The sequence below is a fragment of the Trematomus bernacchii genome, unplaced genomic scaffold (assembly GCF_902827165.1).
Source record: "Trematomus bernacchii unplaced genomic scaffold, fTreBer1.1, whole genome shotgun sequence".
NCBI classification, from domain to species: domain Eukaryota; kingdom Metazoa; phylum Chordata; class Actinopteri; order Perciformes; family Nototheniidae; genus Trematomus; species Trematomus bernacchii.
This window is the reverse complement of record NW_022987477.1, coordinates 1,820,636-1,845,261: the sequence shown is the minus strand read 5'-3', so window position 1 is coordinate 1,845,261 and position 24,626 is coordinate 1,820,636. Positions and strand designations below refer to the sequence as shown.

At 40.7% G+C, this 24,626-nt stretch overlaps 1 protein-coding gene across 1 annotated transcript; it reads left to right on the top strand.

The window, feature by feature from the left end:
* Positions 1–52: 52 nt before the first annotated feature.
* On the top strand, positions 53–5,609 carry LOC117498401 (Golgi reassembly-stacking protein 1-like). The gene is made up of 9 exons (XM_034150475.1): positions 53–257; positions 1,026–1,106; positions 1,889–2,092; positions 2,392–2,478; positions 2,563–2,693; positions 2,996–3,137; positions 3,222–3,339; positions 3,427–3,549; positions 4,662–5,609. Exons 1-9 carry the CDS (start codon positions 192–194, stop codon positions 4,916–4,918), a joined length of 1,209 nt encoding a protein of 402 aa, XP_034006366.1. The 5' UTR covers positions 53–191; the 3' UTR covers positions 4,919–5,609.
* The last annotated feature ends 19,017 nt before the right edge of the window (positions 5,610–24,626 follow it).

Below are 24,626 nucleotides of genomic sequence, written 5' to 3'. Positions count from 1 at the left end.
TCAGTACAAGCTCGATTTCTCTGGCATCGTTATTTATTAGCTTTGCCTAGCTCTCTGAGGCTGCTGTCAACCTGCGTTTTGCGCTAAGCTAGCTTTAGCTTTAAACATTTGTCTCCGTCAGTAATGACTTCTAACACATCTCTACCTCAGTGACTTGAAGACTGTGTTTGTATTACTAACTGTTGAAGACGATGGGGGTGTCGCAGAGCTCGTTTCTGTCGGATGGAGGAACTTCTAGTGGATATCATGTTCATGGGGTACGTATTGCAAGGTTATAAACAACACTCAGTTTGTATACCTTTTTGAGCCACTTTAAGCTAACTGGCTATGCTATTGTTCCTGTTTTTTAATCTATGAAGACACACAGTTGCACAATGTATTAAGATATTCTGTGTAGTAACTCGGTAACTTCAACTGTGGGTAGCTTTAATGGTGTCCGCCCATGATGAGGTGGCTTTTGGCTCACAACCAAACTGTTTAAGTTCGAGAGAGACTGCTTTGTGTTAGTACTAACTGCCATGTGCAAAGTAACTACGTGCATTTACTCACTGTACTTAAGTACAATTTCGAGGTACTTGTACCTTACTTGAGTATTTCAATGTTTTACTACTTTATACATCGACCCCACTATAATTCAGGGGAAAATGGTGTACTTTTACTCCACTACCAGTACCTTAGTTACTTTGCAGATTTGGTTTAATGATGTTAAATCAGACTTTAGTTCCACCTTGAGTAAATCCACAAGCTACCCTGCAGTATACAAAGTCATTCAAACTAGCTGCACCTTTAGCAGCTTTGATAACACTTTAATGATCAATCATTATGATCAAAACATGATCATTGCATAATGAGTACTTCTACTTTTGGTACTTTGAGTCTATTGTGATTGCAGGACTTTTCTTACTTAACAGAGTATGCATCCACTCTGCTACTTCTTATTTGACTGAAGTACAAGATCTGAGTACTTCTTCCACCTCTGCCCTTTACTGTCAAATCAACCAAATCTCTTTGGTGTGTTTTTTCAGCTTCAAGAGGACTCTCCAGCTCTGAGGGCCGGTCTGGAGCCTTTCTTTGACTTCATTCTCTCCATAGGGAATACCCGACTCGTGAGTCATCTCTATGTGAAGTAACATTTGGTTTGGCATGTCCACTCCCCAAATGTAAATATATTATCTAAATGCAAACACTTGAATAGATGGAGCTTATCTGATACATGTTTTAATTGCTCAGCGTAAAGTACATTTACTTAAGTACTGAAGTATATCAAAGTACTTGTGCTTTACCTGAGTATTTGGGATTGTATGCAACTTTAGGACCTGTGTCCACATCGCGTATTTCTGCCAGAAAAATGTGCCGTGTGGACACAGGCCCTCAGTTTTTTGTTGCTTTGCAGGATGCAATTCTTCATGATTCATGAGGATTAGAATTTGAATGTTTTAAAAAAGAACCTAATGAAACCTTGTTAAGGAAATGTGTCTTCTTCTTACACTAAATACATTTAAAAAAATAAAAACATTTAGCAGGAAGTGGACATCACAAATGTGAAAACAGGGCTGTTTTACTGACCTCATGAAAAGTGAAAGGACAGAGATGCTTCAAACATGATGATCATATATAATATGATGCATCGCTGTAAATATACCGAGCAACGAGTATTTAAAGAAGTTAAAATTAGCACAATCTTACCCATCTACAGCTGCACAATGCCTGATATCAACCACAATTGTTGATTAACAGATATAAAAGCCTGCACCAAGCAAAGTGCACAGGAGAAAAGTGACATTATACTCTGCTAAAATCTCATTTCATGTTGTTTTCACATGAAACCCGACCCACCCTCTCCACACCCTCGAGGCTGCAGTCATTAACATTTCTCTTGTTTCTCCAGAACAAAGAGAGCGACCTGCTGAAAGACCTTCTAAAGGCCAATATGGAGAAAGCGGTCAAACTCGAAGTGTACAACTCTAAAACCCAGCGGGTGAGGGAACTGGAAGTCACTCCCAGTAACATGTGGGGGGGGCAGGGTCTGCTGGGGGCCAGTGTTCGCTTCTGCAGCTTTGAAGGAGCCAATGAGAACGTTTGGCACGTCTTGGTGAGTCGAGTCCATCCGGGCTATTCTTTAACTTGCTCTGTGTTCTGATGCAAAACAGCTTAGCTTTGAGGAAGAAGCCAGCGTTTTCTTTTAAGTGAGAATCAAACAAGTTGAATGTTTCAGATCTACTTTATTCTTTGTACAAGACTAGCTAGGGTTTCCTAACCATTCAATACAATACCTAGCTATTTAGTACCACCAAATTGACATCTGTTTTTGTGTTATCTTCACATTCAATTTCCTGTATAACAGTCATAATTAAGACAGTGGTTTCAAGTAAAAATGCATCTTTGTTTCAGGATGTGGAAACCAACTCTCCTGCAGCCTTGGCCGGCCTTATTGCTTACGATGACTTCATCGTAGGAGCTGACCAGGTGTTGCAAGATGTAAGCTCTATTCTAATACATGGATATAATAAAGTGCTACCAAAACAGTGCACGATGCTAAATCCCTTTGTGTTTGTGTTGCAGTCAGAGGATTTCTTTTCTTTGATTGAGGCCAACGAGGGGAAGCCTCTGAAGCTGCTGCTGTACAACACTCAGACCGACAACTGCAGGGAGGTGGTGGTGACTCCCAATGGAGCGTGGGGAGGAGAGGGGAGGTATGTCTTCTTAATATCTGCATCATTTATTATCATGTCACCCATATAGATTAGATTAGCTTCGATTCCTTTATTGTCACTACACAGAGTACAGCGAAATTCCAAGCATTCCCGAAGGTGCAATCCCACATAACAGACAGTATAAGTATCATTTTGACAATACAATCTAAAAACTTTTATTGACTATAAATTGGACCTATGATACATTGAACAGTGCGCTTACAAAACACATTACCATATAAATATACTCTATTTACAGGCATAACACACATTCGTAGTAATACCCTTGTGTTGTATTTTAGCTTAGGCTGTGGCATTGGCTACGGCTACCTGCACAGAATCCCCAGTCGTCTTGCTCTTCCTCAACCGGAGAGCTCACACGTTGAGCCGTCCACGCTGATGGACAGCAGTGAAGAGCCGGCAACAACAAGCCAACCCACAGAGGTACGGGTTATCCCATATTTCTAATATTAAATCCTCTTTGGTAGAGAAGTTTCCTCGTCTAAAACACATGTCCTCTGCTCTCAGGTGCCTTCAGAGGATGCACAAATCCCTTTAAGTGTCGGTGAAATAGATTTGAATCAAGAGGAAGCAGCTGTGCAGGACTTGTTTGTTCCATCGCCCTCTCAGCCAGCTGTGGACTTAGGTAAGCAGATCTCATTCTAAGAAAAGATCATTTGATTTCTGTCTGATTTAGACACGTCTGACGCAGAATAAAATGTATGAATTGCAGATGTTTCCACCATACCCGACTCGATGACTCAAGACTTGTTAGACATGGTTTCCAACGATGACGTCAACCAGAGCTCCATGATTGTTAATTATGGAGATGAATCTGTTGATCAGTGCAGCTTTGGTAAGTACCGCTACATTGGACATTAGCACTCCAGCACATTGTACGTGATAGGCTAAGGGGCGGGACATCTCTAAGCAGGTTAACCAATCAGAGCAGACTGGGCTCTGGTTTCAGACAGAGGGTGAAAAGAGGTGCTGCAGCACAGGCAGTATGAGAAAATAAAGAGCTTTTTGAACATTAAAGCATGGAGACAAATGGGCACAAAATACTGATATGAACCTGAAATAGTGCTCCTTTTAAGGTGGACCTTATCAAATCAAATCAGATTTTATTTATATAGCACATTTAAAAGCGATGTTTGGTCGAGCCAAAGTGCTGTACATGTAATAAAAACACATTACTACATTCACAATAAACGACAATAAATTACAACAGATATATCTTAAAAACAAAATAAAAATAAAACACACGGAAAAGTCAGGAGTCGTGCTCCGCTCTAACTAGAAGGCCAGAGAGAAGAAGTGTGTTTTTAGTTTAGTTTTAAAAACCCCTAGGGTCTGGGCCGACCTCACATGGAGGGGCAGAGTGTTCCAGAGCCTCGGGCCAGCTGCTGCGAAGGCTCGGTGCCCTCGGGTTTTTAGCCTGGTCTTGGGCACTACCAGCAGCAGCTGGTCAGCAGACCTTAAAGCTCTGGCTGGGGTGTAGCGCTGGAGGAGTTCTGCTATATAGGCCGGGGCCAGCCCATTTAGGGCTTTAAAAACAAATAAAAGGATTTTAAAATCAATTCTGAACCGAACTGGAAGCCAGTGCAGTGAGGCCAGAATAGGGGTGATGTGGTCACGCTTTTTGTGGCCAGTCAGCAAACGTGCAGCTGCGTTTTGGACTAGCTGTAGGTGTTTAATTGAGGCCTGGTCCATACCCACATACAGAGCGTTACAATAGTCCAGTCTCGAGGTTACAAAGGCGTTAATAACCCTTTCTAAGTCTTTAAAAGATAAATACGACTTGGTTTTGGCCAATAGTCTTATTTTAAAAAAGCAGGATTTTACTACGGTGCTGACCTGCTTGTCGAATTTAAAAGTGCTAGTGAAGGTCACTCCAAGGTTCATGACCGAGGGGAGGATGTTTTTTAATGTTCTTAACTACAATTCCTTATTCATCTTTTTTCACAGATGCCTCATCTGTTGACCAAATACCCTCCTCTCCTGAGAGAGAAGCAGACATCCAGGAGAGCGAGCAGGAGGGAGTTACTGACCCGATCACTGCCATTTCTCCCAGCGTTAACGTGGATAACTCAACAGAAATCCCCTCGGAGATCCCGAGTGACGGCAGTATCCCAGAGGTGAAGGATATTAGTCCTGAGCCCGTGATCTCAGCAGATTCTGTGGAGGACGAGGAGACTTCAGAAACCGCAGCGTCTGACAGTTAGGGAGAGTTTAAGCACATATCATATCATGTCTGCTGCTAGTTAGAAGAGTTGTAGCGCACACTAGGACACAGAAAGCTTCCCTTATGATTGTAAGTTGCATCACTGGAACGTTTTTGATATCCAGGTGCCATTGCTGCATGTTGAATTGCACATTTTAGAAAAGATAGTACTTGAAAGATGGTTCAAACAGTATGAATGTACTCTTTCATTTAGACTCAAGCAGGATGAAGCCTTAGATGCTGTTAAAAGTCGTCCTAGTTTGCACAAAAAAACCCAAAGGTGAGTCATGTTTAGTTTGGTTGCTCTCACCGTTATCCTCTACTGTTATGAAACACTGTTGTAAAAAAGAGAGTTTGAGGTGTAGTTCAAACAGATCCATCATATGGTTTTATTTGTTTTATATATTGGTATTTGGTTGTGGATGGTTTTATTTTCCCGTGCACATGAGAAACATTTTAATCTCAGGCATTTTCCAGTTAAGCCTCTTTGCCTTACGTCTCATGTTTAAAAACCCGCCTTTCTGATATGTTAGATCTGACTTTGAATCAGTGTAAATGAAGGAGCCATGTTCCACGCAGCTCTGTGATTGTTTTCTGTTCGTCCTCTTTATAAAGATTTTAATTAAACTATGTTTCTGATTTGTATGGATGGACACAAATATTCAAGTATTTATAAAAAGAAAATGATCCAAGATGAACGTGCCGGAGTCTAATTGATGTCTTGTTTGTTATTTTAGATGTGAGCATGATTACTTACATATATTCTATATAGGAATTATTGTACATGTGTCACTTCCTGTTTTATACCAGCAGGTGTCAGCAAACTCCTCATTATAGATCCCAACCTTCAGTTTTCTACCATTCAGCTGCAAAATGTGTGAAATGTAAGTCCATTTTTTTCAATCAAATTCCGGTGACATGAAGCTGTAGTGTTTTTGCAAAAAATCACATCTCTATGAACTCTTCAGGGATATCATTATTTGATCTGTAGCCGAACAGTAGCAGCTTGCATTCATGAGGGAAACTTAACAACATGCAAGCCTCATTTTTAAATATTAATACCAGCCTATTGCTGCATATATTTAGATGTTGCTATATATAGGACATGCTGATGCTGGGGTTGGGGCAGACCTAGGACCAGGTGGAGGGATTATATATCTTCGCTGGCCTGGGAGCGCCTTGGGATCCCCCAGTCAGAGCTGGTTGAAGTGGCCAGGGAAAGGAACGTGTGGGGCTCTCTGCTGGAACTGCTACCTCCGCGACCCGACCACGGTGGATGCTGGGTTGGAAAAGCTTTCATTCAAATAAAATTAGAAGCAAATGGGCGACATAACATCTGAAATCTAGAGATATTCCTAATTATAAAAGGTTGTTTCCTTGTGATATAGAGACCTACCGTTCATTTATTCTCGCAATTTAATATTATCTCTCCCCTTCCTTGTGTTCTGACACGTGGCCTACATGCATGATACATCATAACACACAGGGTATTCTCAATGATTTTTTTTTATTTATTCTACATCAAAAATAGGGTGAGACCTAGAAAATGCAACCCAAAAAAAGAAAGAACTAAGCAGGGAAGCTACAGTAGGAGAGGGGGAATACGCCTCAATTATTAACCAGGGCCCTCCTCAATGGAAGGGGGGGGGGATGGGCATAAAGGGAGAGAAAAGCCTGTGTGGGGGAAGAGTGAGATGCACTTATCCACCAGAGTGATAGGCGTCCTTAAGGAAACCCTTCTTCTGCACTGCACACCTGTATGCTCAGAATTTATGGATTTTATTCAAGGGATGAAAAGTCTTCAAATTGAAATGTGTAGCAGAACAATAGCTTCTTAAATCAACATACATTAAGGATTTTATTTATATAAGAAGCATACTCAGCAGCTTAGTAGCGTTGCCATTGCCTTCATACTGACATTTTGCAGAAGAATAGCTTTTTAAATCAACCCAGTACATGTTTTTTGATTGTTCTCAGGGTGTATTCACAGTTTTATTCCCTCCATGTTGGGTTCGCAGCTTTATTTAAAGAAACGGCCCGAGGCAAAAGCCAGCAGCTGCATGCCAGGAGGAACCAAGAGGTGAGGCTCAAAGGGGGCCACCTCTGGATGAACATGCCAATGCATTCATTTTCCTCTCTTTCTGAGGCGTTTCAAAGGACAGTGTGACGCAGATGAACCCACTTGTCAGCTTCGCTTTATCTCAACCCCTGAGAGGCTGCGCTCAGCATAGTGGCCGCTGCTCAGCCTGGCGTTGCAGCATGACAAATCGTGAAATAGAGGAAGGGGTTGGAGAGAGAGAGAGAGAAATGAGAGAGTCATTGTTTCACCCACAGTGGTCTCACATCCATACATGAAAATGCTTTTTCTCTGCAGGGTTGACTGTGTCTCGGTTAGATTGGAGAGTGTGGAGTGATAAAATCCATATATCTTTTCTCATTGTGCCACCTTCCTACCCTTAATCACAAATATCTCGGGGCAATGTAATCTTGATCTGGAACAGTGTGCACACCACAGCCTGGGAATAATGTGCAGGTCGTAATTACATCCATGCATTCAGGAGGACGATCACTCTGTGGGGCCTGAAATCATTAGGAGGTTTTTTTTTTATATCTACTGCAGTTATTATCGACTGCCTGTATGTTTGCTTCTGTTTCTACAGGAGATGGTTGTTTGCTCCCAGTAAATATTGCTCTTTTTTCATCCATTTATTTATTGATGCTGTAGCCTGAAGTGCTGTTCGTACAGGAGTGAAAAATGAAGGCTTCCTTCCTGACTTGATGATGAAATGGGTAGCGGGCGTTTTCAAAAACAAACCAATATGAACATTTAAATTCATGGTATTCTTGGTCAAATGTATGGAAATGCTGTGGTTGTGGTTAAAGAGGAACTCATGTTGACTGGTGTTGGAGATGGGAAGTTGTAACTGGGCTTTGCTGTCACAGTCTGGCTTATTTTAAATAACTAGCATGGTCTTGTTCAAAGGAAACAACATTTACTGTTGATGCTGACCGCTCTCCGAGTTGTTTTTGTGGTGGTACCTCACATACTTGTCAGAAAAGCAAAGTAGTTTTTCCTGCAAGGTTATTCTCACAAAAAAAATGGACGAGGATAAGATTTTCAATAGTTTGTTGCGACTTGTTTATCATGAAGTTTGTTATTATTTTGCCGTGATATTTGTCTTGGCCAGGGGCGATGTGATTGGATAGCTCACAGGAGGGCTATTTCATTATTAAAAAACATGTATCTTACTGGATAGGCATCACTTTTGAGCTGTTGTTGGAGCTAGATGTGAGTCAGGGAATCACTTAAAGGTAGGGTAAGAAAGGAGAAACAAGCTCGAGTGCGCTAGAATTTGAAAGTACGCAGCCAAAAAAAATCTGCCCCTTCCTTCAGACTTCCTTACAGAGCCCCTCCTCCAACACACACGAACGCGCACATGACCAATGAGGGCACGAGATAAGTTTGTGCACGAGATGGAAGACTGACAGGCAGGTCGGCCGTCCAGTTATTTTAGCCGGCCCGGCTCAGATGATTGGTCATGCTTTTTACAGCACCACGGCTTCCACAGATGACATTTTTTTATGTATTTATTGTCAAAGCACTTCAGATATTCATTGCTATCGGGATGTTAAGAGCATTCCATGGAATATAACAAGTGTTTCTGAATACCCCACCTTCAAATTGGTAGGATTCATCGTCTGAATGCCATGAATGTCTGTATAAAATGGCATAGCAATAGTCTTTGAGATATTTGAAAGTGTTGGACTCCCTACCAAACAATGCCACCCTGTTAGCCAGCTTGTCGTAATATACTACAAATAATCCAGTATTGATTTGATCTAAAAAGCAGGTCTCCCAGTATTATTAGCTCCATCTCTGTCTGGCATCGATCCTCTCTCTCTCTCTCTCTCTCTCTCTCTTTCCCCCCTTTAAAAAGCAGCAACATTGCTTATCGTACGCCTTCAATGTTGCACATTGCTGGTTTCCTGGTAGCAGCAGATAAAGCAAATAGGATGCAGCAGCCATTAGGAGGGTTAGGAGAGGGTGGCCTGCTTTATTTCCAACACTAATTGCCATTCAGCAGGGGTGAGGAGCTGGAGATGTCAGCCATGTTCTGCTGTCAGGATGACCTGCTAATGTCAAGGCTGCACCGGTAGCTTTGCACACAATGTCTTCACTTTCACAGAATCACTATTAGAAACAGGTTTATTGGCCAGCACGTTCACACATAGGAGGAATGTCTCTTGGTGTATATGGTACATACATCAGAATTCCTTTATGTGTCCCACAAAGGGGAAATTGTAACAGCAAAGTATAGATAAAGGCGAATAAAAAGACTACTCTGGAAGAAATGCTGCTCCAAAAACAAGTTAAACAATAATGAAAACGAGCTGTTTTCACTTGAAATAAGTACAAAAATCTGCCAATAGAACAAGTGCAAATCAGCTTGGTAAGATGTCTTGAAATAAGACGGGATATTTAGATAAATCAGATCTTGTAATTAGCTGGAGAACTCATTTTGAACTATATTTCACCAGAATCAGGAAATGTTTTCTGATGTTAGTTAGTTGGTGATTTCCTAATAAATATGTATGTGTTTCATCTGAGATACGACTCAAAATAAGATGTTTTGACTTAACAAGATGATGCTTTGTCTAAAAACAAGACCCGATATCTCACTGCAGTGTTACTTCTGAAGTTATTGTGTCTTATATCAGATGTAGAGACATGTTCTGACTAGATATTAGACGAATATACTTGGCAAGAATTCAAGTTTTTGAGTGTATTATATTAAAAAAGTAATGCACGTACTGTAGGATTTAAAATAAAGAATATTACAATTGAACAGAAGTACACATTCAGGTAGATAAGTAAGTAGCAGCAGTATTTATACAATACAATAAGTGTAGCATTGTACAATGAACGTGCATAACAGTAGTACAATTATTAATTTTATTGCACATAGTTACGTAAAGATACTTGTTACAGTTAACCAAAGAATTAAAACTATTTAAAACAATTATTATAACATTAAAGTATAGAGGAAAAATAACATGAAATATGGATATACCAAAAAACTGCGTACAGTATAATATGACAAAACACATTCAAATATGTGCATGAAAAGTGGAAAGCTATTAAATAGGTAGCTTTACAAATGTGCAAAAATATTCGGAGGGTTGTGCAGGACTGACGATACTTAAATTAAATAAATAAATCATCTTCCAGCATCCCTCAGGTGCTTTTCTTCACACAGCAAGCCAGCTTTCATGTTGATGCTCACTACTTTTATTTCCCGAATAGTTTGGAAGCTTTTTCTCTGCCCTTTGTATCCTGCAGCTATTCCTTTTTATACGGGGTTGTTAAAATGAAATATTGCTACTACTTTACCGCTGCCATGGTGTCCCTCCATCAACAAAAAACTGCCTTTCTTTGTTTCCTGCTCAAAAAATATCAAGCACCTGCAGCTTCAGTGTTTCATCCTCCCAGTGTTCGCACTTGTTTGTGTCTGACTGATCCAGAGACTCTTTTGTTGTGGTGAGAAGCAGCAGATGAGACGGGGATAAAGGTTCGTCTCTCTCAGTGAGTATGAGCAGAGTGCCCTGATGTTTTCCTGTGTGTGTGACATACAGTATTTGCTGTGATCTCCCCCACCACTACTTGCTTTTGACTCTACAGGGAGCTGTCTCTTGGTGTTAACCATCGCCCTCAGCACAATGAGGCCTGGCTTTGGCTCTCTTTAGTCAACAATGTTATACGCACAATACAGCACGCTATTCACTAAAGGAAAAAAGTAGGTTTTGCAGGATAAGCTGAATGTCAGAAACACTAGGATTTCTCATTTTTCTCAAGGACTCTACTCAAAGGGTCATACTCTTCATTTTCAAGTTCATATCAGTATGTAGTGTCTCTACTTTAAAGAGTTCTCTCCTGCTGATGTTCAGGTGTATATCAGTATGTAGTGTCTCTACTTTAAAGAGTCCTCTCCTGATGATGTTCAGGTGTATATCAGTATGTAGTGTCTCTACTTTAAAGAGTCCCCTCCTGCTGATGTTCAGGTGTATATCAGTATGTAGTGTCTCTACTTTAAAGAGTCCTCTCCTGCTGATGTTCAGGTGTATCTCAATATGTAGTGTCTCTACTTTAAAGAGTCCTCTCCTGCTGATGTTCAGGTGTATATCAGTATGTAGTGTCTCTACTTTAAAGAGTCCTCTCCTGCTGATGTTCAGGTGTATATCAGTATGTAGTGTCTCTACTTTAAAGAGTCCTCTCCTGCTGATGATCAGGTGTATATCAGTATGTAGTGTCTCTACTTTAAAGAGTCCTCTCCTGCTGATGTTCAGGTGTATATCAGTATGTAGTGTCTCTACTTTAAAGAGTCCTCTCCTGCTGATGTTCAGGTGTATATCAGTATGTAGTGTCTCTACTTTAAAGAGTCCTCTCCTGCTGATGTTCAGGTGTATATCAGTATGTAGTGTCTCTACTTTAAAGAGTCCTCTCCTGCTGATGTTCAGGTGTATATCAGTATGTAGTGTCTCTACTTTAAAGAGTCCTCTCCTGCTGATGTTCAGGTGTATATCAGTATGTAGTGTCTCTACTTTAAAGAGTCCTCTCCTGCTGATGTTCAGGTGTATATCAGTATGTAGTGTCTCTACTTTAAAGAGTCCTCTCCTGCTGATGTTCAGGTGTATATCAGTATGTAGTGTCTCTACTTTAAAGAGTCCTCTCCTGCTGATGATCAGGTGTATATCAGTATGTAGTGTCTCTACTTTAAAGAGTCCTCTCCTGCTGATGTCCAGGTGTATATCAGTATGTAGTGTCTCTACTTTAAAGAGTCCTCTCCTGCTGATGTTCAGGTGTATATCAGTATGTAGTGTCTCTACTTTAAAGAGTCCTCTCCTGCTGATGTTCAGGTGTATATCAGTATGTAGTGTCTCTACTTTAAAGAGTCCTCTCCTGCTGATGTTCAGGTGTATATCAGTATGTAGTGTCTCTACGTGTCTCCATGCTTTAATGTTCAAAAAGCTCTTTATTTTTCTCATACTGCCTGTGCTGCAGCACCTCTTTTCACCCTCTGTCTGAAACCAGAGCCCAGTCTGCTCTGATTGGTTAGCTTGCCGGCTCTGTTGTGATTGATCAACCATCTTAGAGATGTCCCGCCCCTTAGCCTATCACGTACAATGTGATGTCACTATTTTCCGGAAGTAAACAAAGGAGGGAACACAGGGATGTTAGCCTTTGCACAAAAACCTATATATCACACTACAGGAACGAATAATAGGGCCCCTTTGAGTAATGACTTCTTCCACCTCTGTTGTTAGGTGAGGCTGGTAAACTGCAGCACATCACAGTGTTCATGTGTGCAGTGAAATTGCAGCTGTCTGTTCAGATGTATTACTATGCTCTGTTATTTGCATAAATCAGAGTTTTGATGTCATTGTTCCACCGCCAAACAATCATGCTCACAATTCATTCTGGTCCAGATTGTACCAATTTTCCTCTGCCAGTGAATAAATTCCTTTGTCACATAATTGATCATCCACTCACACAAACAGCCCTAGCACTTATTTATAATCTTAGCTCCTACACCCAGCTCTGGCTCTGTTTCACCGTGTGTTCACAAACAGATGACAGCATGAATTTAGACGACACAGTGTGTGCAGATTGCGTCGAGCCAGAAAAAGCACAGATCTACCTGATAGTGTGAAAAGGTGCTTCTGCCAGTATGGTGGAGGGGGGGTGAGCTGTGTCAGCTTTTAAGAGAAAAATGAAGCCGGCAAATCATAGAGCCGAGGGGAGAGAGGGATTAGAGGGACGGATATGAAATGTAGGGAAATGATGGAGGTGTGCAAAGAGGAGAGGGATTTGTAAATATGTTTGAAGTAAATATTTATTGTATTATTCAGCGTTTGTTGCGTCTAACTATCAGGCTGCAGATATACTGATTTTGATGTATTAATTGAAGACTGTACATTTCTTTCAGCTATACATACGCAGAATATATCAAAATGTCCACACGACTAACATTGGAGTATCTGTAGGCAAGTGATGCTTATATAAACATCTAAAGGGCTGCTGCAGAGCCTCGGTGCTGTGGCTCTGTCTGTGTGCACATTATTTTGACAAAACCTGAGCCCCCAGACATGGAGAGTAAATTAATAATATGACAGAGAAGGGAGGGGGTGAAAATGGCAGGCACACACAAGAGAGCCAATAAAAATGACAGCAACCCAGTTGAAATGTTGTGTGTGTTTACGTGTGGATGAAATGTGCACTGCGTGTGTACTAAAGTGAAAATGTGGCGTTATCAGGTTGGGACAGCTGAGCAGCACAGACACTCGGCCCCCCCTTGAGAATGCATTTTGTGTGTACTTTGCAGAGCAGAAGGGGGGTGAAGATGTGCTTAGGAATAGACTCCTCCTGCCTTTAAATGCTTCTCTTAAGAGCCATCCAATTCATTCACATCGCTAATGCGCCCTTAAACGTTGCATGAAATCACGTCCATTTGTAATGCCAGCCATTAAAATACTATTAGAGTTTACGTGTGCAGCTATCAGTGGATGGCATTAACAATCTATCATAATTATGGTTATTGTATGAATGGGCATTGCCGGTGTCATTCAGCTTTGTGTGTCCATGGGGACGTGAGGAGGCGGAGATAGTGCAAAGCCAACATGGGAAATGAAGACTTTATTTACCTAGTGAGAGGCAAACAGAAATGGGCAGCTGGTTCCCCCCCCCCCCACCTGTGACTGCAGATACTGTGATAAATGGAGATCAGAACACTCAGGTGACTCAGACTAGACCCGCCTATTCACTTATCCTGCGGTGAGTCATCATCAGCGGCTTGTACTGTCAACACCGAACCATCAAAAGCAAGAGACGGAGGGAGAAGTGCGTATGTGCTTACATCTGGACATGTGTATGCTTGTGTGTCTGGGTCTTGTGTGTGTGTGTGTGTGTGTGTGTGTGTGTGTGTGTGTGTGTGTGTGTGTGTGTGTGTGTGTGGTGTGTGTGTGTGTGTGTGTGTGTGTGTGTGTGTGTGTGTGTGTGTGTGGGTGGCTGATGGCAACTTTCCGTTGTGGTCATCAAGTGTCCTAACAATGTGACTGTGTCCGCCTGCAGCACATGTGTCACACTCACATGTAGATGAAGAAGAAGCACGCTCTGTGATTTTGGTGGTAATTTGTTTTCAGCACATTTTGTTCCCTGCATGCACTTCACCTCCAAGGCCTCCATCCTTTAAGTTACAGTTATAATAACGGAGGGGAGGTTAATTAATGTCTCCGCATTAACCAAATCACTTTCTGTTATCTAAATTAGACTTACTTTCAGAGCAGGAACATTGCATAAGCACACCTTGATGATGTAAAACCTATCCAGTATTCAAAAAGTATTCTATATCTATTGTAAAACCACAAAAAATATTAGACTTCTGCATAAAAACAATCTGTTGCTTTCCCGTTATCTGTCGAATGTCCCTTTTTTGTCTCCAGCAGACCCACTTGTTTGGTTTAATTGATTGCATGGTCTCAGTCCCTATGGCAACTGCAAATTACCACGAAGGACATAATTATAGGTTGCTGCAGGATGTCTGAAAACTCGTGAAAAAATGCAAAAAAAATTATCAATTTCTACGTGCCACATCCACCGTTTTCCTATTCATGATCGATTTTTAAATTGATTTAGTTTTAGTGAGAAGATAGCTGCAAAGTGCACAGTGTTATACAGCCAACAGAAGAGGGCTACAGATACATGTTCCTGGTGTGCAGGGAGCTAAAATCAAGTTTTATTTTTCCCTCTCGCACCATAATGTCGCTCTTCATGTAGGCGTGACTTCCCCCCTGTGCCCTGAAGTTAGCCAGCTGGCAGCTGCTGATTCATCATGTCCTTTTCCACTGCTCTTTCCCCAGCCCTAGATTACCATCATGACATTTTAGACAGCATGCAATTGCAGTAAGACATGTGAAAAGAAAATCTACAGCTCTAAAAATATAACCTTTTGCAGCTACAAGACATGTTGACACCATCTGTTTAATTTGAGAGCGTGCTACATTCGCACAATGCTTAACAAATCTGTCCAACAAAAGAGTGGATTAACAAAAAATCAGCTTCCCCGTGTCAAGGAGCTGGCAGGGAAACATTGGTAGGGTGTGTGTTCAACCTGCAGTGTCAAACTCTATGCGCTGCTTTATTAAAAATGCATAATGTTGCATTACTGGCCACATGTTTACCCTTATTTCCTTTCCCTGCTGACCCCTTTTTAACCCCTGAGAAGTGCATGTGCTTTAGCGAGAAACAACCGATTGATTGAAAGGGCTAAATGGGATCCATTTTCATTCGGGTAATGGCCCCGAGCAGATTGCGGTGGTCTTTACTTCCCCAGCGGTGGGATGGTTTTGGATAAGAAGTGAAAAAGAGAAGGCGTATCAAACGATATGGGATTACAATCGGAGCATGAGCAGCTGGATGTGGACTCAGAGGCGTGGAAAGCTTCCACAATGGTGTGCTAGAGATTGCTGAATGAAAAATACAAAACCCTAGCATTTGTCTTATTTTATGACATTCTTCCTAAGACATAGTTGCAGAAAAAACAATTGAGTCCTTGCAAGAGTAAGATAAGAATATTGACCACTCTCAAACTACATTTCTCTTCAACTAGCAGCTAGTAGCTTAGCTTAGCATAACTACAGGACGCAAAGCAGTGGGGAAACAGCTACAGTAGCTAACATTGAAGCTAACATTTTTCCAAGTCGACCTATTGATATTTGCCTCATACAAATTGTTCATCAATTCAACATAGTTTGACAAGAAGATCTAAACAAATCACAAGCAGCTGATTAGCTTAGCTTAGCATAATGACTACGGGGTGAAACAGCTACAGCAGAGTAGCTCTGTCTAAAGATATCGGAAAAACTCTAAAATTCCCCAAAATTGTACATGTTAAATTGAGTTTTACACGTTGTTTTTTGTACAAATTAAACAAACGGGTTATTAACATTGACTTATTGAGATTTAGACCTTAGATTTATTCACTTTTAGAGAGACCAAGGCTAACTGTTCCCATCCAAAATGCAGTCCTTGTGCTAAGCTAATTGAGTGGTATCCATGTTCTTATTTTACTCTTGGACAAATCTTGTACTGTTCCTTTTTAAAGAGATGCTTTCCAGGATGAGTTATAGTAGGAGTTCTTATAATAAGAGTTCTTATTTTAATCGCTTTTATACTTTCGTGACACATAATCCAAACCATTGGCTTTTATTTCCCCTGATGACACAAATGATGCTTGTTTACACGAGCATCATTTTGAAAATATGAAAGGCATTTGTTATACAACTGAATTATTTACTCCGGTTTGGATGTTTCATTTTAACACTCGGTAAACAAATAGAGATATGAAAGTCTAGCGGTTATGAACTGAAAAATATGTTAATTGGCCCTCTGATTGGATTTGTCCTCTCTGATAATGCTGCTCTCAGACTGCAGTCAGGGGCTTTTATCTCCATCTGCTAGTCACTGTGGGCTAAGGAGCCTTTTATCTGGCTTGTGATTTAATAATAAAACGACTGTAATATCCACTCACCACCACACACATGCAAACACAGAGGAAGACGGTCGATAATCCATATTTGTGGCTCAACCGATGCAGAAATGTATGTAGGTAGAGTGTGGTATGATAGCTAAACTGTGGTTGTATTCCCCCGTCCCTCAGCCTCTAAGAAAGGACCCATTTTTGTGATGTGATGCATCAAAAGATTAACAATATAATACCGTGATCATTATAGAAATTCTGTTAAAGGTTTTTCCAAAGATCATGGCATTTTAAATTGTGTTTTTGTGGACATTGTAGGCGGATATTATTTCAAAATAGCTCAGAAAGTTGCCAGGCTCTCTGTGTATTTACATCTAGATATCCATACCTGGGGGTTAACACTAAGGGTATGTGATCCTAAAGATCCTGATCCATTTCTGTTTGATGTACATTATAGGAAAAGATCCTGCTGAGTATTTTAACACAACGATATGTGCCTCTCCAGGGAACCGGCAGTCATAAGCGGCTTATCCTGTGATTCAGTACATTATAGTGCATGAGTCAGCCGCAATTTCTTCTTCCATTTTTCACACCATCTTTTCTCCTTAATCATTGAAGATCTGAGGCAAGGATAAGGATAGCAAATGTGAGATACTCTGGGTACAGACCAATGGGTATTTCAAAAGATGTGTGTATGTCCGAAGATATGCAGACACTGAGATTACTTCTCTTTGGGTGTGTCACTAAAAGCAAAACCTTTTAGATTGTACATGAACATTTTATAATGAAGGAATATTGATAATAGCAATTTATAGATTTTCCGGATTTTAAACCTAGCCGGACACAAAGTGTACTGTACAATACTTTATATTCAAAGCGAAAAGATGCAATGTCAAGATGTATCTTACACTTTTTTAAACATGTTGCAATACCATTTAGTTTATGAGCCTTATGAACCATATTCTTTCAGATTTTGTCATCATAAATTCAAAGTTTTAAATGCACTTTTTGCAATAATAATGCACTTTCCTTGTGAAACTCATTGTCTTGCAGTAAGCAAGTCTTCAACGAGTAAACACTACACTAAATATATTCTGCTTCGAGGACATGATACCATATCAAACAACCCGTCAAATGCACCATAAAAACGCCATGCCATGACACTGAGAGTTACTGCTGCTATCGATCCAGGAATTCTTCCATGTTTTTATCTCACGTATAATGTTGCACGTTCTCGTCTGACACGCAGCCTCCGGGGTCAGTTATGCTTACCTGCCTATCGGTCTGCGTACGTCACCAACATGACTCATGATGCTCCTTTTTATCGTGACCATTTATCTCCCTCCTCCTGCTCTCTTTCTTCCCTCACATTACTGCACACTTCAACGCACACATGCACTTTTATTATATATTTGTATGCAAGATAAACAGAAAGCTACTTTAGGATGTAATTATATGAAAATGTGACAAGGGGGTTTGTTGTTGTTAAAACAAAGCAGCGTGACCTCATTACACTTCCACTGCGTGTCTACCCCATTCAGAGTGTCTTTTTCTCTGCTGAGCTCGACTTTTGTATTCTGTGGAGTGCTAGAAATAGCATTTCTCATATTCAGGTTCCTCCGCAGTCTGCCGGGCTGCCATGTTGACAGCTGCCTGGCCACAAAAATAGGATCCCCCAGGCCAGTCCCACAGAGAGAGGAACGAGAGACAGAATGAAAAAACTCCCAGGATGAGAACAGTTGGTAGGGCGTAGATCTGTCTCAATGTATCATGTGCTAGTGTCTTGTCTTGATACCAACAGGAGGAGAGCCAGAAATGAGGGCAGGCGGTACTTCAAAGACCTTTTTAGAAAAGCCCAACACTTCTTGGTTGTTGGAGGAATGTCTCTGCCAAGCAGAATCCTCTCTAATGAGGCCATTTTGGGATAAAGTGGGGGATAAATCAACAAATCCTCTCCCAAACAGACACTAGTTTGCTTAGTCTAACAAGGCCTTCTGTTACAGTGTCTCTCTTAGGGTCGGACTAACTTCTGTCAGTGTGGCAGACTTTGAAGTTTTTCTTTCTTTGCATCCATTGATACTTTTAAATCACTTTTCTATGAGTAAATATGTCAGGTAGACGGTAGTAGCTCCAGACATTGTTCCCTGTGAGCAGTGTTTGTGTTTGTGTAATAGGTGTTTGGTCAAAGAACAAAGTATTTGCCTGTGGATGTCGCTAGAGGAGAAGTTAGGAGATAAAGAAAGTTATTTAGATATAGGAGAACTGTATAAAGGAAGAAAACCCAAACTATCACTATTTAACACTCACGCTCCTATTGGCTAGACCTCCAACACATTGTATGTGATGGGACATCTCTAAGCAGGTTGACCAATCGCAACAGAGCCGGCCAGCTAACCAATCAGAGCAGACTGGGCTCTGGTTTCAGACAGAGGGTGAAAAGAGGTGCTGCAGCACAGGCAGTATGAGAAAAATAAAGAGCCTTTTGAGACCAATTATTATCAGAATTAATTTTGTATTATTTTTTTAAGGGCTAGACCTCAAGTTTAATCGGTTAGTTTAGATTGATATACTTGCTTGTCTTTCAAATGGGCTGGAAATTATACTATTGCCCCAATTGTGTGGTTGTTCAAAAGGGAAATATGTTCTAGGAAATATTTATCTCTATTTTTATGAAGCAGAAAATGAGAGACAAGTGCAGAGGGTTAGCTAAATTGTCATTTTCCCTTCACTACATTCCCTACATGATGGCTGAACGAGCACCTCCTCACGTGCGTCGTAATCATATCAGTCTTCTGATCGAGTAAATACCCAGTGTCTACAGTCTATTGTCACTGTACTATATGCCTATATGCTCACGATGGGCGAGCGTCACTCTGTAATGTGTGCATCCTCGCTCCATGTGAGATCTCCTCATGCTCCATCTGCTAACCCGAAGGAAGTGCAGGAGGCTGCTCGGTGTGCCAGTGCAGACCGGCTCCATCTGGTAACAAGGCAGTAAAGATAATGGCTATCAGGAGAGCTAGCCAGTCAATAAGGGCTCGTTCTGCTGGTCGATAAGGTTTTTCTGCTGGCGCTGAGGCAGAGGCGTGGGAACAATGACAATCACACGAGGTCCTTTAGTGACTACAAGCAACCCAGCAGGGGGGAAATGCTTTACTGTAGGGCTCCCATGTCAATTTACGTGGACTTATATTGTACTGCGACACTGTTTTTCAAAATGCAGCTTGGAATTCAAGAGTTTTATATCCAGTGCTTTCCTGTGTTGTTTGTATGAAACCCTGCTATAATAGTAATTTTAGATTAATGTCATAATCAGAATCAGAAACTGGTTTATTGCAAATTATGTTTGGTGCATAATTAAATATAGTATGAGGAAACAAGTTAGATAGAAAAATAGAACTATATCTTAAAAATATATACCTATAATTAAAAAGGGAAAGGAATTAACATGAGATATAAATATACAAATAACTAAGTACAGTAAAATATGACACAATACTGTATATTAAACACAATGCTAATTTTTTAGGATCAAATTTGTATTTTTTGCCGCTCCTGTGAGATGTTTACATGCTTTAATGTTCATGGTTAAGCTCTGTTGTGATTGGTCAACCGCTTAGAGATGTCCCGCCCCTTAGCCTATCGAGTACAATGTGTTAGAACGCTAGCGAATAGGAGCTTGATTGTTAAATAGTGATGTCACTGAGTTACAGAACTTTGGGATTTTAGCCTTTGCAGACCATTTACATGCACTAAAACCTAAGGAAAGGGAAAACCCTAAAACCATAACAGGGCCTTTTTAAAAGATGTCGTGTTATAAGGAAATGTGCAAATACTCAGAGGAATGTGCACATCCCACAGTATTAAAATGAACAGGATTTGCTAACATTTGATCCTCCCTCTCTTTAAATTATTCACTGATTGAAATGCACCGCAGCACAGGGCTATTATGGTCTGTTTCGCCTTGACTTAGTGACGACATTTGCTGCTGTGTTTTTATTTTGTGCCATCAGCATCTTTTGGAATAACAGATGTTACTCGATCCTGCCTGTTTACCTCTCTTATCTCACATCCTTCTTTTCCTCTCGTCTTCTCACTCTCATTATCGGATTCCTGTCAACTGTTTTCAGCACAAATGCAAAATTAGCTTTAACGACTGGTTTTTATGTCATGGCAACTGCAGAGATAAATGTAATGGCTTTACCTGACGACTCAAATCAATAGTCTGTGGTATCTAGCGAGCAAGAAAATGTTCCTTCGACAAAAATCAAGCAAAGCGACCGGCCTTATGGTCTAATATACTGGGAGAAGGCTTTCTGAGGACTTAATAGGAAAATGCAGCCAGTTTGAAATCGAAAATGTGTCTTGTAAGGGCTAATGAAGAAATTGCACACTACAGCCCTCTCTGTATTTGTCCAGAGTGACAAATAGTCCCCAGGAAATGGAGGCTAATAGAGAGAGAGCTTCTGATTCACAAATTGTAAGGCTATGTTTTTGCTTTTGTCAACAAATCCCACAAAAAGACCAGACGCTGAATGAGTTTCTCTGTACTTTCTGACTTCCTGGCTCTCAGCCCAGAGACCATTCATATTTATTTAATCGTGTCTTCTCCTGCTTCGAAAACATACTTTATTATAGTCATTTTCCGCAGCTGAGCCCTGTCGTTTTATTCACTTCTGAAGGCTTTTATTGGGAACTCATTTCAGCTGTGATTAATACACATTTTGTGCACTTGTTTAGAGTGCCGTGATGTATGAGGTAACAAAATGCAGTGCCCATGTTCACAGTAACGATGGATAATTGTCGTTTTTGCGACTGTGTGGCTCAATGGTGTATTTTTAGCCACGCTAGAGGCATCGCTCCAGGGATGGTGGCAATTGCTGCCAGAAAATGTGTCCGTTCGTCACTTTGGGTGAAAATAATGGAAAAAATAGCCAATTTCTGTAAATATTGGAAGGATTTTCAGGACATTTTGCACTTTCTGCTTCGTCTTTCTGTACATTCATGGTCCCCAGAGGCTGAGATCTACTCACCTTGGTATTTGAATGACAACATATTAAGACTTAAACCTAATGAGCTTTGTGTGTAGTACTAATTGTCAAATATTAGCATGATAACATTCTAAACAAAGATGTTAACGTGATTATTGTGAGCATGATGTTAGCATATAGCTCAAAGCTCCAAATCCAGTCTCAAATATGAAGTTTGTATAAGTTTACAGAGCTCTATTACAGAGAGTAATGAGTTTTAGCACCACAGGCAGAGCCTGTTTGTTTGTGTGGTATTTACTAAGACCCATAATTTAAATTGTGAAATTGCAAGGAATCTAAATTATGTTCCCACAACAAGCTTTGAGCCTAGCTTTCCCCTTTCTATTAAACACCTAGTATTTCACTTCAATGCTACATCAATATATTCTCATTATGTGGAGTGACAGTACACAGAATGATGAATAGTAGGATTTTGATTTAACTCTCACATGGAGTCCATAATATACCGAGTAAATCGACTCGCTCTCTGACCGCCCGTATTCCCACTACTCCATCTTCAGACAACACTTTTATGATGCAGATGATGATTGATTCTCTGAAAAATAATGGGTTGTGCTCTCCTCTGATAATCTGGCTGCAGAATATGCATTAAAGGGGCCCTATTATGCAAATGTTCTACTTTCTGTTCAGGTGTATATCAGTATGTAGTATGTCTACTTTAAAGAGTCCTCTTCTGCTGATGTTCAGGTGTATATCAGTATGTAGTGTGTCTACTTTAAAGAGTCCTCTTCTGCTGATGTTCAGGTGTATATCAGTATGTAGTGTCTCTACTTTAAAGAGTCCTCTCCTGCTGATGTTCAGGTGTATATCAGTATGTAGTGTCTCTACTTTAAAGAGTCCTCTCCTGCTGATGGTCAGGTGTATATCAGTATGTAGTGTGTCTACTTTAAAGAGTCCTCTCCTGCTGATGTTCAGGTGTATATCAGTATGTAGTGTGTCTACTTTAAAGAGTCCTCTCCTGCTGATGTTCAGGTGTATATCAGTATGTAGTGTGTCTACTTTAAAGAGTCCTCTCCTGCTGATGTTCAGGTGTATATCAGTATGTAGTGTCTCTACTTTAAAGAGTCCTCTCCTGCTGATGTTCAGGTGTATATCAGTATGTAGTGTCTCTACTTTAAAGAGTCCTCTCCTGCTGATGTTCAGGTGTATATCAGTATGTAGTGTCTCTACTTTAAAGAGTCCTCTCCTGCTGATGTTCAGGTGTATATCAGTATGTAGTGTCTCTACTTTAAAGAGTCCTCTCCTGCTGATGTTCAGGTGTATATCAGTATGTAGTGTCTCTACTTTAAAGAGTCCTCTCCTGCTAATGTTCAGGTGTATATCAGTATGTAGTGTCTCTACTTTAAAGAGTCCTCTCCTGCTGATGGTCAGGTGTATATCAGTATGTAGTGTGTCTACTTTAAAGAGTCCTCTCCTGCTGATGGTCAGGTGTATATCAGTATGTAGTGTGTCTACTTTAAAGAGTCCTCTCCTGCTGATGTTCAGGTGTATATCAATATGTAGTGTCTCTACTTTAAAGAGTCCTCTCCTGCTGATATTCAGGTGTATATCAGTGTGTAGTGTCTCTACTTTAAAGAGTCCTCTCCTGCTGATGTTCAGGTGTATACCAGTATGTAGTGTCTCTACTTTAAAGAGTCCTCTCCTGCTGATATTCAGGTGTATATCAGTATGTAGTGTCTCTACTGTGACATGTCTCCATGCTTTAAAGTTCAAAAAGCTCTTTATTTTTCTCATACTCTTTCCACCCTCTGTCTAAAACCTTAGAGATGTCCCGCCTCTTAGCCTATCACTTACAATTTGTTTGAGCGCTACCCAAAATAAGATTGATTGGCAAATAAATCAATAGTCAGAGTAATCATTATTTGATGCTTAATTACGCTTAAAGGGATGTTATATTATCAACTTTCTGTCAATGTTGACCTTTCTCATGAAAACTTTGATTTGAATATGCAAATACATTTCACAAGAACATTTCATACAAAAGAGAGCACTGAAATGTGGTTTAAATGTAATATATAGTCTGAGTGCTTTACCAAAAGGTGAAGAGACCACGCTGAACGCCTCAGACTTTCCTTAGACTATAGTCAATCATTTGAGACCCAGGCCTGACATTTAGCTCTTTCCTGGAAGATGTAGCCGCTTCAAACGTTTTGTTCAGATTTCACGTACAAAGGTCACACACACCTGAGGGACATTCATCCAGCTGTAGATGCCTAGTGAAAAGAAATGCCAGGAGCATGGTAACGTGACAATGAAAGCTTATTACGCTTCAATTCTCGGGTTGAAAAAGTGATTTAATATCATAAAGTCCACCATCTCACCATTTATTAATTTAGCCTTCAAATCAGGTGAGAATCAGCAATCCTTACAACCTGTATTCAATACAAGAGGTGCATGAATACTATCACTACAGTTCTCGTACAAAGCGATGAAAGGAAAACGGATCGATAAGATATTCTGTTTTACAGCGCTGTCTCAGGGGAGGGCTGTCGAGGCGAACTCCTCCACCTCCACCTCCACCTCCACCTCCACCTCCACCTCCACCAAAGGCCAGAATAAAATCAATCTCAGAGCAACAGCGGATTGAGTGCTACCCTGAGAATAAAAGGTGTCCTTCAAAGTCCTCTGAGGAATCGCTAGTGTGCAAAACAAGCTCTCCAGTATGAGGTGCATTCATCAAATGTACTACCTGGGGGGGTTCTTGTTGAGAAACAGAGATATTATACCATGTAATGACTCTTTTTCAATGCACACAAGCAATTCAAGAAGCCCAATTAGGCTTTTTGGAGACTGTAGTGTGTTACACCTTCAAAATAAGGACCAAAACTCACCTTTCCAGACTAGCTTTTAATGATTAATGCTGTGTCCTTATGATCAAAGGTGTTCTTGTACCTCTGTAAAGCGTCCTTAGGCGCTTTCACACCGGAGTACTTTTCCCCGTCCATTCCCTTTTAGTTCTGATAGTTCCTGGGATTTTGCGTTCACACCAAAAAGAGAACTTACTTCATGAGAACTTTCCCCCCCCCCGTTTCAGTGCCTGCTAGAGAGCAGGTACTTTCCTGGGGAGAAAAAAGTTCCAATTTCTGATTGGCTGGGCGAATTGCAAACCACGCTCCGTATAACT

Bases quoted from the DNA above. Each gene is read 5' to 3' on its own strand.
- LOC117498401 (XM_034150475.1), top strand. From the start codon at position 192: ATGGGGGTGTCGCAGAGCTCGTTTCTGTCGGATGGAGGAACTTCTAGT. The intron at 258-1,025 runs GTACGTATTGCA...GTGTTTTTTCAG, and splicing joins GTGGATATCATGTTCATGGG to CTTCAAGAGGACTCTCCAGC. The intron at 1,107-1,888 runs GTGAGTCATCTC...TTGTTTCTCCAG, and splicing joins CCATAGGGAATACCCGACTC to AACAAAGAGAGCGACCTGCT.